A 15,401-nucleotide genomic window follows, 5' to 3' on the forward strand; every position below is an offset into this window, starting at 1 on the left:
GACAGGATAGGTTGGCATGAAAAGCACCACTCCGATTGAAAGCAAGGCATCGGTGGTTTAGCGATACACGGTGGAAGATCGTCAGAAATCCAATCAACGTTTGTATTTCGATACAGAAATGTGAAGAAAATTGCAAAGTACATGCATTAACTGGTTTTGTACGGTGTGGTTTGAATAAAAATCTGGTAGATATACAAACACGATTTAAACGCATTGCTTGTGAAGTAATGCAATGTTGTTTTATTATGTTTTATCAGGAACATCTAGAAAACATCAGGTGAACCTTTAACTTTGTGAAGTTGAAAAATAAATAGCAATTTGTGTATTTATTTTAAGTTTAATTCAATGGCATTCCTGGCTGGTATCGCGGTCGGCGCACGAGTATGATTGCTTTTAACACGAGTATGATTGCTTTTTTTAGCGTTATGTTTTGTTTATTGCAGTAAGAGCTATGAGCAAACTTACAAATACAGTGTTTTGATTGATTTTAAGTAACGATCTTACACGGAGCGATCTCGGTGGAACATAAATAAGCTATTGATATCAGGATAATTAATCTTCAAAGTAAATAATATGATTATTTATTACTTTTACGAGTACAAAAGATGCAAAAAAAGAAATAATTTTTAATTAATTAGTCTCGATTTCAATATGTAGGGCTTGCGCGATACAATTATTTTATTTAACGTGACAATTGCGATGAGTGAACTGTATTGATTGGCGGTCGAAAGATAAGAGAGCGACGATCGGCGCATCCGATCGCTCGCAAGCTCGAGGACCACGATCGGCGCATCCGATCGCTCCTATTCGTGTCCTATCCTTCGTGTCCTATCCTTCGTATCCTATACTTCGTATTACATCGCTACCTACCTACACTAACTTAATCTTACCACAGTGTGACGCTCGAAAGTGGTGAATTCGGAAACGCAGCCAGGAGCGCAACACCACCAGTGGTGCCGAACACCACACGATCCCCCTCCAGTGACGTAGTCACGCTTTTATATCTGCCGTCAAACGCTTATTGCGGACTCGGCGGTCTTATTCTTAGCGAAAATGAACATGTTTTTTCGTTACGGGGGACTTTTCCAGCGGCTTGGTTGCCTTAGTATGAGCTTCACACTCAAAAGCGGGTTTGAGTCGATCAATAGAAATTGATTCATTCCTATCCTTCATTTGAATGACAAAAAATTTTCTGAATCTTCGAACAACGGTATATGGACCGTCATAGGGAGCTTGAAGTCCTGTTTTGACCTTATCAACCCTGACAAATACTTGTCTACAATTTTCTAGGGCTTTAGGTATGTAGTTGTTCGTATTATTGTTATCTTTAGGGCTCGATGGCTCTACGGATTTGAATGCTTTCTTTAAATCAACGATTAAGTCAGATGTATCATCATCGATTTTGTCGCTAGATGGTACAAAAACTTCTGCAGGTAATCGGAGACTTTGACCGTAGACCATTTCTGCTGGGCAACCTCTGATTTCATCTTTATAAGAAAGACGAATGCCGAGAAGTATTAATGGTAACCGAACTGTCCATCGTGGTGAGTTCCCACTAGCTTTTAAGGCTTCCTTTAGCCGACGGTGGAAACGTTCCACCATACCGTTGGCTTGTGGATGATAGGCAGTGGTTGCAATATGGTGTGTGCCCAATAGTTTGGTCAACTCCTCGAATAATCTTGAAGTGAATTGTCTTCCTCTATCTGTCGTAATTCTTAACGGACAACCAAACCTAGACACATACTGTTCCACGAAAGTTTTGGCAACAGTAGCCGCAGAGATGTTAGTTAGAGGATAACACTCTGGCCATCTGGTGAAACGATCTACTACTGTTAATAAATATATTTTGTCCTCAGATGGAGGTAAGGGTCCAACAATGTCCATATGAATATGGTCAAACCTTCCCTTTGGAAGTGAAAAAGATTCCAAAGGTGATTTTGTGTGCCTAACTACTTTAGCTCTTTGGCAAGCAGAACATGCGCGAGTCCAATTAGCTACATCTTTATTTATGGCTGGCCAAAAATATCGATCAGTCATCATTTTCCTAGATGCTTTTATGCCAGGATGGGAGGCATTGTGCACACCATCGTATGTTTCCTTACGTAAGGATTTCGGGACGTACAGTCTATTTTTCCCCGTTGAGACCTCAAAATACAATTCTGTGTTGTTTAGCAAAAGCTTATCAAGTTTATAAGCAGAGTTTTTATTTTTTTTATTCTCCAATAATGTTTTCAATTGTTCATCAGTACGTTGACATTCAGAGAAAATTTTGTAATCCAAGTTACTAATTGAATCCGTTTCTGCCACACGCGAGAGAGTATCTGCAACTATGTTGCTGTCTCCTTTGATGTATCGAATGTCGCTTGAGAATTGAGAAATGAAATCTAAATGACGATTTTGTCGAGGTGATTTCTCGGTTTTTGACGTCAGCGCTGTGGTGAGCGGTTTATGGTCAGTATATATAATAAATGACCTGCCTTCTAAAAAATGTCTAAAATGCTTGATGCTCAGCACGATTGCCAATAATTCTCTATCGAACGTAGAGTATCTTTGTTCGGTTGGGGTGATTACTCTAGAGAAGAATGCTAGTGGTTGGCAACTTCCTTCAAAATGCTGTTCCAGCACCGCTCCCACGGCGAAATTAGATGCGTCCGTGGTTAAAGAATAAACTGCATCGGACCTTGGGTGTGACAGTATCGTAGCTTTTGCTAGGTCTGACTTGACCTGAAGGGCCGCTTTGTCGCACTCCTCCGACCAGTCGAATGTCTTTAATTTCTGCTTGGTGTGCTGTGCTATCAACTTGTACAAGGGTCTCAACGTATTTGAAACGCTCGGTAAGAAACGGTGATAATAGTTGACCATTCCCACAAATCGCTGTAGTTGTTTAACCGATTTTGGCGTTGGGAATGTTTTTATCGCTTCTACCTTATCCGCGCATGGGATAATTCCATTAGCTGAAATTGTGTGGCTTAAGAAATTAATGGTAGATACACCTAGCACACACTTGGACGGTTTAATTTTTAAATCGTATTCTGCCAGCCGATTGAACACTATGCGCAAGTGCTCAAGGTGCGTTTCCTTCGTCGAACTGGCAATTAGAATATCGTCAATGTAGACGAATACGAAACTGAGGTCATTGAATAAACTGTTCATGAACCTCTGGAATGTTTGACCGGCATTTTTTAAACCAAAAGGCATTCGTAAAAATTCGAACATGCCGAAAGGGGTAGTAATGGCCGTCTTATGTATGTCCTCTTCTGCTACTGGGATCATATGATATGCTCGTACTATGTCAAGCTTTGAAAAAAAATTGCAACCCTGCAGTTGCATGGTAAAGTCCTGGATGTGAGGGATAGGATACCGATCTGGTGTCGTAATGGCATTAAGCCTTCGGTAATCCCCACATGGTCTCCAGTCATTGTCACCCTTCGGCACCATATGCAAGGGTGATGACCCTGGTGATGATGATGGGCGACAAATTCCCAAATTTACCATTTGCTGAAATTCCACATGCGCGATTTTTCGCTTTTGCGGGTCAAGGCGACGTGGCTTCGCAAAAGGCAAAGGGCCTTTGGTTTCAATATAATGAAACACATTATGACATACTGGCTTTCTGTAGTCCGGTGGTTCTACCAAAGATGGAAACTGGTGTAGAACTCGTCCGAAGTCTCCTGCTTCAAGTACAAAATGTTTAGGGGAAGGAGTATCCACAAGTGCCAATGATCCTATGATCGCTAAATTAGTGGTCGAATCAATTAGCTTACGCCCTTTGATATCCACTAGTATTCCGGTTTTGTATAAAAAATCCGCTCCTATTATAGGACGATTTACGGATGCTATGATAAAAATATGGGTAAAAACTCTTTTGAAACCTAAACTTACTTGAATCAGCTTTGTGCCATACGTCACTATGGTACTTCCGTTGGCTGCTTGCAAAACTAAGTCTGTAGGTTTATAAGCTTTACCAGCTAAATGAAATGGAATGACGGATACATCAGCCCCTGTGTCCACTAAAAAGGTAAATGATGTCATCATATCATTTACGAACAAACGAGGAGAAGTACTATATGCTCTAGGGAGATCCGCCAACTCCCGTGAGCTTCTTAGTTTTTTTCTTCCTCTGAGTGTTTGACTCGTGTTGTGGAAAAATTACAGGGCTTAACACACTTTGTTGCTCCGTTACCGTATCTGTAATGATACCAACAAAATGGTTTCCTATCACGAGATGGACTTTGGAAATTTCTTCGTTCTCTAGAGAAGCTGCGTCTATGATCACGATGTTGTCGTTGGGAAAGATTTGACATCTTCTTGATCATGTCGCGTAGTTCGCTTATTTCACGCCGGATTTCATCAGACGCTGAATCGCATGTAACTCTAGCACGAGTATTCACTTCGGATAGTCCACTAGATTGTGTGCATTCCCATAACCTGTCTGCTATCCGCAATTGCTCAGCGTGATCTTTTGTATCAACTGCAACTAAGGCTACCTCAATCGATTTAGGCAGTCTTGACTTCCACAATTTCCTCACAAGAGTTACGGAAAGATCGGTAGAATCCCCAGCTATCTGTAGCATGTATCGATAGAAATCTGATGGAGTTCTATCTCCTATCTCAACATGATATAACAATTTTGACAATCGTGTTTCCTCACTACTTGTCAACCGTTTTAAAATTTCTCCCTTTAAGTGAGAATATGGTTTTACCGGGTCAGGACTTTTCACAATGTCCAGCACCTTAGCTAATACTTCCTTGGACATTGCAGCGATCAAATATGTGTATTGCGTGCGCTCCCGTGAAATTTTTGAAAGCTCAAATTCCGCTTCTGCTTGAGCGAACCAAACCTCTGGAACGTCCTCCCAAAAAGTTGGTAACTTCGTAGATATACGCTCTACCCCCAGGGGAGGATCGCCCGGTGCCGACACCTTTGTCGTTCCTGCCGAACTTGAACTCTCCTCACCCTTTCCTTCGGCACCAGCTTTCAAAGACATCACTCTGTGGTTTACAAAACCAATACAAAGAAATCTAACCTGTTTTCTAATTCACTACACGCACTTAAATTTTTAAACGTACCAAGGATAAAAATGACCTATAATACTGATCGCAAAATTCAGTTCAATAAATACAAGGTTTTTATAAAATGCAAGGAAAAATTCAAAACGCGTAGTATTTCAGTATAATTTATAACGAAGAAAATGTGAAAAAAAAATACTGCGCTAAATTGTATACGATAAAAATGTACTAATGAAATTGCACGTAAGAAATTGCACGTATTTTCTCGTAAAACTCGTAAAACAACGTTGCACTTAATGAAATATTTACTTATAAACGCACCGAAAAAGAAAAAAAAAAAACACGCGTCGTATAAAACGCATAAAAACACACTGAGTTTCTGGCACAAGTATCACCGAATGAAAAATAATAATAATAATAATAATAAGGAACGGGCTCACCGGTTGTCGATCGATGAAAACTGGATACAAGGCCGCTTTCAACACCGCGTGGCTCCGAAAACGCGATGGCGCTACTACTTCCAAAACGCGATGGCGCTACTGCTTCCAAAATGCGATGGCGCTACTGCTTCCAACACCGCGTGGCTCCGAAAACGCGATGGCGCTACTGCTTCCAACACCGCGTGGCTCCAAAAACGCGATGGCGTTACTGCTTCCAAAACCGCGTGGCTCCAAAAACGCGATGGCGTTACTGCTTCCAAAACCGCGTGGCTCCAAATACACGATGGCACTACTGATTCCACGGTGGTGTTTCTGGTCACAAACAGCGACAGTGATGCTCCTTACGGGAAATCGGGTGGCTTCCTCTCTACCCCTTGGTCGTGTGGTTTCCGTGCTTACACGGACACGTTGTCGAACTTGTAGCTCTTGCAGATGAAAAACACGATGACAATGGGCTCTCCGTGATCACAGTATCAAACGTGATATATGTGATCGTTCTGCTTATCTCGTGACCACAACGCACGGTGGTGGCACTTTGTATCTACTGATGTCAAATGCTGTACGGCTCCGGGAACTATGATGCTGGCCGAAAACCCCAGGGTACTCCTTCAACACAGCGATGACGTGGGCCCGAGAAAAAAAATACTCTTACGGGACGTCGTTGGCTCCGAAAACGGAGGGGCTTCAGCAGGGCACTCACGGTGAATAGTAGTCGATCGACCGAACAATCGTGGTTGTGTAATATTATCCTACTGGATACGGCGAAACCACAAATCGCGTCGGTGATAGATTTCTCCTTCACTCCAAAATGCGCTTCAAGCACACGGGATAGCGATGTACCGGGACAATGGATTACGTCGGCGGCAAATACTTAACCGATGACGGCGACGGAGAATGTTCTCCTGGGCGATTGATCACGACAGCAATTTTTCACGTTCCGCGATTTTTATCACGTCGGGGTCACCAATGTAGGGCTTGCGCGATACAATTATTTTATTTAACGTGACAATTGCGATGAGTGAACTGTATTGATTGGCGGTCGAAAGATAAGAGAGCGACGATCGGCGCATCCGATCGCTCGCAAGCTCGAGGACCACGATCGGCGCATCCGATCGCTCCTATTCGTGTCCTATCCTTCGTGTCCTATCCTTCGTATCCTATACTTCGTATTACATCGCTACCTACCTACACTAACTTAATCTTACCACAGTGTGACGCTCGAAAGTGGTGAATTCGGAAACGCAGCCAGGAGCGCAACACCACCAGTGGTGCCGAACACCACACAATATATCAATTCTCTACATTTTAAATGATTTGTTGCTGAACATCTAATAGAAAATGTATTGATTTCAATAGGTGATAAAGAATCATTCTTATATTTTTAAAATAACATATTGTACAGTAAAAAAAGCTCAAATCTTTAAATATCTGTTGCATTTAAATATGTACGCAAAACGTAATAATGGCTAAATTTTCAGAAAAAAGAAGATTTTTCTCGGGCATACTTAAAACGACTATGGGGTCCTTTCCGTTTTAAGTTGGTAGGTTGAAATTTCAGCCTGTCAGCTGTTTGCATTGTATAGCAGTTTTCGAGCAGCTATCTAAGTGGGTATAACATACAGGTGGGCTTTTCCTAAAGGTGTATGAATTTAGAAGGCTGATTTTTTTCGCTTCTGCTTCTGAATGAAGATTTTAAGAGTGTTTTGAGTATTCGTCGAGCCTCCAGAAAGCTTGTTCGAACAAATTCTTTCACCCATCCTATTAAAAAGCGATAATCAAATTTGGTTATAAAAAGACCACCTGGACTACATAAACTTTGATTCTGGACTCCATCACCATATCTCTTGAATGCACCTTGGGATAAATGTAAACACCACTTTGTTTTGCCATTTTTCGAGCAGGTAGCTTTGAGGCTAGAATAATCTAGACTGAAAATTGCAGGGTTATTTTTATGTGCGGTTTTGTATGGAGTGTTTACATGATTTCAGCCTCTAACTGTCAAACTCCATACAAAAAACTGACTAGAATCGTGAAGGGCCCCTATATTTGTTCTATCACAGGCCTATCGTGTAAAGGTAACTCATGGCAGACAGTGAGTTCAGTATAGGTTTTCACAATAATTGTAGAGGGATTATATGGTTTACATAAAACTCCTTTTGATAATGTTGGCTACCATTCAGTGAACCCTTAATGTAAAAGTGAAATGCAAAAAAAAAAGGAAAACTGTACTCTGCATTCCATGATTGCTAGTGCTATAATAGAAATTTAAATATATGCATGATATGTTGTCACTTTCTTTCACGCCTACTCGTTAAACAGCCGACCGTCGATAATTTTCGCTCGAATGAGTCAGCATTCGCAAAACGATATGGTTTGTAGTGGAAAAACCTCTCTCAAAACAAACATGGACCGGGAGCGGTTTTTGTCCTTTGGCTTCGCCTACCGAGGATGAATCTGGGGTCGATCTGGATGATCTGCGATCATTAATCATTTAGTCGGGTATCTAGTGAGAAAGTGTCAGTTAGTGGCACGCCACATTGCTACGGAGCATCACTACGCATCGGCTGCCTGGGGTCGGCGGGAAGGGCGGATTTGTACGACATTATGTCAACGATTTTACGAGAAAATCTCTGCCCGACATTCTTTCACAGCCCACAACCGTTGATGACACGTTTGGTGGTTTGCGTTGCTCTGCTTTGCCTTCGCCGTGCTATTGCAGTGCAGGGGGTAAATATATACGGAAAGCTGCCACGCTTGCAAAATATCATAGAGCGTTTAATAAATATTTATTACGTTCTCAGCTATGACACGGTATGCACGAGACCAAATATGGTATTAGTGGCGTAGTGGCGGGACATAAAGTCGGATGAGGCGCGCGCAAAGCATAGACAAGCAGAGAAAATAGATTTGGGTAAGAAAGGGCGAAGTTTACAGGGGTAACGCGAGTCTGGCCAGAAGGTCTAACGATTTAATGTGTTGGCTGCTGGGTACATAGATTTTAAGTTTATTTTGGAAACTCGAGTGCAGTATGCTTTTTTCTGTTTCTCAACATTCTATCATGCTAGGACACTGTGAAAGGCGCCTTCGGTCCCATTAATGTTCCAATAATTTATTAATAATATTAATATTTTTACGACACATGCTTCTCTACCGTTCCTTTGCAGCAGCCAGCTGTCTTGGTTGCTCCGTTCTACCGCGCTGGTCTGCTACATACATGCTCATCTGCTGCAAGCGTATAGCAACCTAAAGCACACGCACCACCACAACGCGTGATAATGGTTGACATCATTAAAGAAGCATATTTTACGGGCGCTTAATTTAATTTACTTCCCATCCGGACGTCGGGTTCAGTTGGTTTGATGGCACTGCAAAGCAGATGGTTGGTTAGGTTGGTTGGTTGGTAGGTTAGCTGATCGGTTGGATGGAGCTGAATTGTGGCGACCGCGCATGGGACGTCATGAAGCTGCCCGTGTATCCAGGCCGTAGCACGGACATGCTATAAATGGGAAGTTCCGGAATGCGACAACGTTGGGTTGCGTGATGAGCGGAGAAAAGCAAACAGGCGAGAGCGATCTTGCGAGGAGATAGATTGCAATAGTTGAGTGACGTTGGCTGCACAGCTGGAAAGCGGCATGCTTTTGCAACAGCCATTTGAGCGCGACCAATTGGCAAATAGTGTCGTGCGGGTGACGAAAGCCAAGCTTGTTAGATTAATTAACGGGATAGCTTTTCAATCGTCAGAAGCTTAATCGACGGAACGAATGTGGAATGTGGAGGTTGACATTTCTACCATCAATGGATTTGATGATAATAGTCGGTATGTTCAAATGCATTGACCGAAAATGATCCATAATATTGTTATTAATAGCACATCAAGGGCAATACGATCCAACATCGGACAATAAGAAACTAAACCAATGTGACGGACGTGTAAAATTGCTCATGCACGTTATTTAAAATTGATTCGACCTTGTAAAGGGTCAAGTTCAAGTCAATTCACTATGTGCAAGTTGTCTGCAAACTGTAGATGTTTTCCGAATAGCGTTGCATAGTTCAAGACACAATGTGGACTAAATAAAACGTTCTGGAAACATTGACAACCACAAGCAAAGTGATCGATATACATTAGTAGTGACATTACGTGAGCGTGAAAGCTCGTTAAGTGAATTTGTTCGTAAAACGTGCTATGGGTTAGAAAAAACCCAAGTTCATTTGAAACGATTTGTATTGCTGAAGCTGTAAGAAATACTGCTGTGAGGTGTAAGCTTCCAAATGATGCTCTTGATGCACCTGATAGATGTCGTACTGTTGAAGGTATGCATTGAAATAGAACCAAGGTATTTGGATTTAGAGTTATTCAGCAATGAAAAAAAGGAGAAAGCATAGGGTACATTTTCGAGTCGATGCTGTGCTGAACGTATTTGGATCACTTGTGCTATCTATTGGTTTGGAGGTATAAAAGATTGCTTTAAAGATGCTGTCCGTGTCATAGAAAATCAAATGAGATTGTAGTACACATGAGGTTTTCTGTGTTTTTTTGAGTACAATTCAAATGGAAGCATTTTCTCGGACAAATAAAGAATGTTTTCGGTGTGATTTTAATGTTTGTTTTTGTTCGATAGCGTGACAAAAGGAAACAAAAAAACTGGTGTAGAAAGATAATAGTTTTTGCAGTGATCTAACACATGGAGACGTGTATTATACCATTGGCACTACCGATATTTTTCGAACTGCTAGTCTTTTGCAATAGTATTAAATGAACTGATTATGTTAAGCAACAAAGATATGATAAGACCACGTTAATTATCAACTACTAGTTCTATCTTAAATGCTTATCGAAATTTGGCATTATTTCTTTAACATCTCTAACATTATAGTAACAAATAAAATGAGTACAGACGGTCCCCGAGATACACGGTTATTGGGAACCGAAAACGGCAGCAAAATACCGCGTATCTCGAATTTCCACGTATGTCGAATCTTGTGATTTCCAGCCCAATTATCACTAATTTTCGTGTAATTTTGCTAGAAGGAGGTATAGTTTTAGCCACTTAATTAATTCTTTGATATGATTCTGACTGATTTTAGCAGTTTTTAACCTTTTAATATGGTTTTTAACATTCGATCAAGAGGTAAATTATTTGGCATTTTACAATTGATGTGTCAAATCAGTACAATTTGCTTAAATAACTGTCAATAAAATTAAGAAAACCGCGTATCTCCAAATCGTATAAGCGTATAAGAGGTACCGCTAGTATCTCGGGGACTACCTGTAATTTAAAAATTATTACATTTACACTTTTATAAAGATGGTACTGTACTATTATTTTTTTAGTCTATTGAATAGCTTTCATACTAGATAATAGGGAAATAAATAGAAACATGCCGTTCTTTATGATTAAAAATAATATCATGAGTGACAATTCCATGAAACAAGTTACGTATAGAAGAAAGCACTTGCTATGAAACACTAGGCGGCTCCATTGGTCCTACGTGTAATGAGTAAGCTATTCCAATATTCTAGATTATATGAAAATATTGAAATATGTTTTTATTCATCTATGGATTGAAAAAATCCATATTTTTATTGGTTATTCTTTGACTGTGCAATATGTGTAATTTTGAGTTAACATATGTTGTTCACATATCTTTGAATTCTTTCCGCTATCTATTCGCAAAGAAACTAAATAATGTACCTAAAAATATTAAAACAAGCATAAATACTAGAAAAAGTGTCAAAAAACGTATATCGTATCGTAAACGTCGTATTTTTAAGATATAGGAAGTTTATTATTTTGTGCAGCACCTAATGTTCATAAGCCGCTTGAAAAATATTTTATTCATAAGTTGAAATGTTTATCCCTAACCCATTTGCTATAGGTCGAAGAATGAATTAGTCACACTTGAAGAATAATGTACTCTCCTGCTTGGTGTGCGCTACCGAATGAGCGGAGGTCGGCTTTGTTTATTTTGCTTTTGAATTTTTGTGTCAACAAGATAAACTCACCTGAAAGTAGATTACCACCTTGCACATGGCTTTTCCCATGAACCACGTTTCTGTCACATCCCAAACAACGGTCGGTGGCAAACAGAACAGTATAACGAAAAAGTCGGCCACTGCAAGATTGACGATAAAGATGTTTGTCACGGTGCGCATCGTATGGTTGGTGTAAACCGCTATGCAAACCAGTGCATTTCCAACCTGCGAAGAAATAGAATCGAAAGGAAAATCAAACACGTTGTCGAGAGTCGCAAAATGGGATAGCTGCACAAGCTGCGCACAATGTCAGTTGCATTGAAGCGTGATGTTTGAATGTGTTCCAGAGCGTTTGGCAGAAAGGCAGCACTACTTTTGATAGAATGTGGAAACATGTTCTGAACGTTGCAGCAATTTAGCTGTCTGGAACAGTTCCAGCCATACGCCATACATAATGCACTGTGCTGCAGAAGAACATGGATTTGTTTGGCATTAGGAGTTCAGCTTTGTGTAGCCTATTGGCTGGAAAAATCATCAATATTCGATGCGATAATCACATTTTAATGTTTTGTTAGTTTTTAGTTGTTTCGTAAGCACAACCTACAGCAGAGGCGATAGTTCACTGGTATTGTTATTGTTTCTATAAGCTGGAAAAAATGTGTGCGAATACATGGCCAAATTCAATCAATTCCCTCGACATTGTCCAGTATCAGATGCAGTGGTAAAACAAGAAACAAGACATCCATACGCAGCAAGTAGACATGGGCCATGGTGAATTGAACGACACAAAAGCGTACGTATTTAGCATATGTCTTATTATAGTCCTGCCGGAAGCCCTTGCCTGGTTGTGCGTCTGTAGCCATGATTAACGACACATCGTGACACAACAAACAGAACAGCGAGGACGAGAGCCCGCCCGAAAAATCCGACAGACGCTATCTGTTTACGACGTGACGGTGCTGACGAATTGGATTTGAACGAGGCCTTAATGTGAGAGACCATGATCGTTTCGATGCTATCATCCATGGCAACACAGCGCTGCTGTGGATCTGGTTTGTTTGCTGCCCCTGAAACCGCAATAGTTGATGGAAAAATGTAGCATTTGTTGTTAGCATGCATGTATAAAGCGATGTGAAAACAAATATGGTCTGAGCGAAAGCGGATTTCCTCGCAGCTCAATTAGGTGAAGAAATACACATTGGTGGGGACGGACGGAGCGATTTGGCAAGGGCGGGGGGGGGGGGGGCGGTGATAATGGTATAAATAAAGCGATGCCTGATGAAAGCTGTTAATGAGCAATCGAATGGTCTAAATTTAGGTCGTAAACTTTTGAAGGCCATACGAGTCGAGCGCAATACAAATGGAATGCAATAGCATTTAGTGCAAACAAAATTGTCCCAGTGTGAACTCTGCACTTTGGCTTGAAGATGGCACCGTAGCGTCTTGAAGTCATGGATAGTACTTTCTTAACGATAGAAACATTTCATCCTGGTGTCTTGTGAGACCGATCCGTCCCGTCCCTTCTGTTAGCTCCGTGTTATGCAAATGAAGTTAAACGGCTACATGCAACATGCTAATTCCGGGCGTAATTTATGCCTACCAAAGCCGACCGCCGGTGATGATTGCGATGCCGTTTTCGTCAGCTGTTTGTTCAAACAGCTTTCACATTCTACATTAATGAGAGGCAAGGACTGATGCTCGACATACTAAGGTACGGGAGTCGGTTAAAATGAACTAAGCCCAGAGAGTGCGAACGAAACTCGGGAAGTAGGTCGCTAAAGATGGAACGTGCCTGTGTCGTACCATTCGCACTAAACCATCGGCATTCGAAAGGCAAGCTGTCACAATGCAATTATCATTTAAGCTTGTTATAATGTTTACTCGTGTTGTGTTAAGCCCTATCAAGAGAGAGTTTAGTACGTGTTTCATCCTTTGATCAGTACGTTTGTCTTAATTGGTGAAGCATAGACCGGTAGCGAGTACTGTGCGTAGAATACATTGAATACATCGCTATGTCAAATGTTTAGTTTATTTAGCAGCTGAATAAGTTGCTGTAAGATGAGATTACAAATTTGTTGAGCCTATTTTTATTATTTGTATCATACTCATCTAATTATGTACGAAATCGTCCTAACACGAAACATGATAGTATCCACCAAAAACTTATATTTGAATTTACCTCTGAATGTTATGCTCATGAAACAATTGCAAATAACTTCTTTTTTAATTTTATCTTGCTCTCTAATAATAGTTAAACAAATTTTATGAAAAAAATCCACTTTTCCTTTTTTCGCTTGGAAAGAAACATAGGTACAACTGGGTCCGAGCGAACGAATCTAACAGTGACCCCGACGATACGTAGCACGCGTCTCAAATGAAAGGGAAGATTACGCGGATTGTTTGGATTACAGGAAATCCATTTAAGTCGAGACTGGCGGTGTTTATGCTTGGTCCACCAAACATCCCCACTCAAGTAATGCTGCCGACCGTTACGCACATTCTCCCGTGACACTGGACAGTCGTTGTTTTGTCTACATCGGGCGACCGACTACCTCGGGCTTGTTTATTGGAGTCGAATCAGCTTCCATTGGGGCAGAAGAGGCAGGGGTATGATCGTTTTGGCTCGAAAGATGAAAGGCATATCAATATGTCGCACACACTCATTCTATCTCTCTCTCTCTCACACACACATAAATGCGCAGTAAATGGAGAAATGTCCAGGCTAACGTCAAATTGGAGCTCTGTAAACACATGGTGCTTGAGTGATGGTCGCTTCTGCTGACCGATGAGCTGATCTGTGTGTTATGTTGTTCGCTTGTCGCCAATACGTCGCGCAAACTATGCTAGAAGGACAACTTACAGTGTGAAAAATATAGTATTAAAGGAAGGATGAAACCCCAGTGTTAGGTGTTTAGCATGGCTGAAATTCACACTGTTCCACTGGGATACAATATGAACTATGTGCGTAAGTCAATAAAGTATGTGTAATAAATGCGTACCGAAAAAAGAGTAACTTCTCAGCCTAAGAGAAACTTAGGCCGAAATTGTTTAATAAATAAGTGTTAAAGGTATTAGTCACTTTTCGTCTTTTTATTCGGCACAACAACCGTAAACGCACGAAACTGGCTTTATCCACCTGGTCTAGCAAATTGTTACTATATGTGGTCATCAGTTTATTGATAGCTCGTTAGTCAGACCAGCATGAGAGTAACTTGGTTCATACGAGATTTTAACCCACAACGGACACAATCTGTTACTTCGTACGTCTTGGAAATCCACGTCAATCATCACGAAATTAAAAGGAACAAATAATCAGATTTTTAATTGAAATTTACGTAAGAGATATTTAACCATTATATATACAACTTTAAGTAAACATGCTTTTAAGCAACTAGACACCAAATTCAGATAATGCTTCAAAATTAACAAACCCATAATTCGTAAACGTTTACAAACACAGTAATGAAATGTAATTTCTTAGGTGCCTCTTGCATTGTTTAACGATTATTTTACACATTCCTTTCACCTTCTTGCTTCTAGAGGTTGAGAATCTAAGAAAAGATGGATTTTTGGGGTGTATCTTCTACAAACTTGACAAATAATTTCCGAGAATATATTATCATAATGTTCTTAAATTTTCCATATTTGTGGTTTTATGCTTCGATACTTTTCATTTTTCCAAATTGATAATGAAACTGTACAATGTACATCACATGTAGTATACATTTTTGAGCCTCAAGCCAACTGTTTTCAAGTCGATCGATCACCCGAAATGTGTAATGCGTCGACTTTCGGTTCAATTCACGCAAATCCATACCCGTTAGTGGTTGGTTTCTCGAGTAAACTATTTCAAAGCGTAGCCAATGAACCATGTTTCAATTATGCGAAGAATTTCATTATATTCAAAGCCTTGCATACTGCCACAGCCTTTAACGTACTGGATTGTCCGTATCCACGGTTACGGATCAATCAAT

General features: G+C 40.6%; 1 protein-coding gene across 2 annotated transcripts in view; it reads right to left on the reverse strand.

The window, feature by feature from the left end:
• Positions 1–15,401, reverse strand: part of LOC120950561 (uncharacterized) — a 65,732-nt gene that overhangs the window by 20,886 nt on the left and 29,445 nt on the right. For both annotated transcript variants that reach the window (XM_040368690.2, XM_040368693.2), the window contains exon 3: positions 11,458–11,652. In XM_040368690.2, the coding sequence (XP_040224624.2) occupies positions 11,458–11,652 (195 nt within the window). The remainder of the gene's footprint in view (positions 1–11,457; positions 11,653–15,401) is intronic.

Source organism: Anopheles coluzzii, chromosome 2 (genome assembly GCF_943734685.1).
Source record: "Anopheles coluzzii chromosome 2, AcolN3, whole genome shotgun sequence".
Lineage (NCBI taxonomy): Eukaryota > Metazoa > Arthropoda > Insecta > Diptera > Culicidae > Anopheles > Anopheles coluzzii.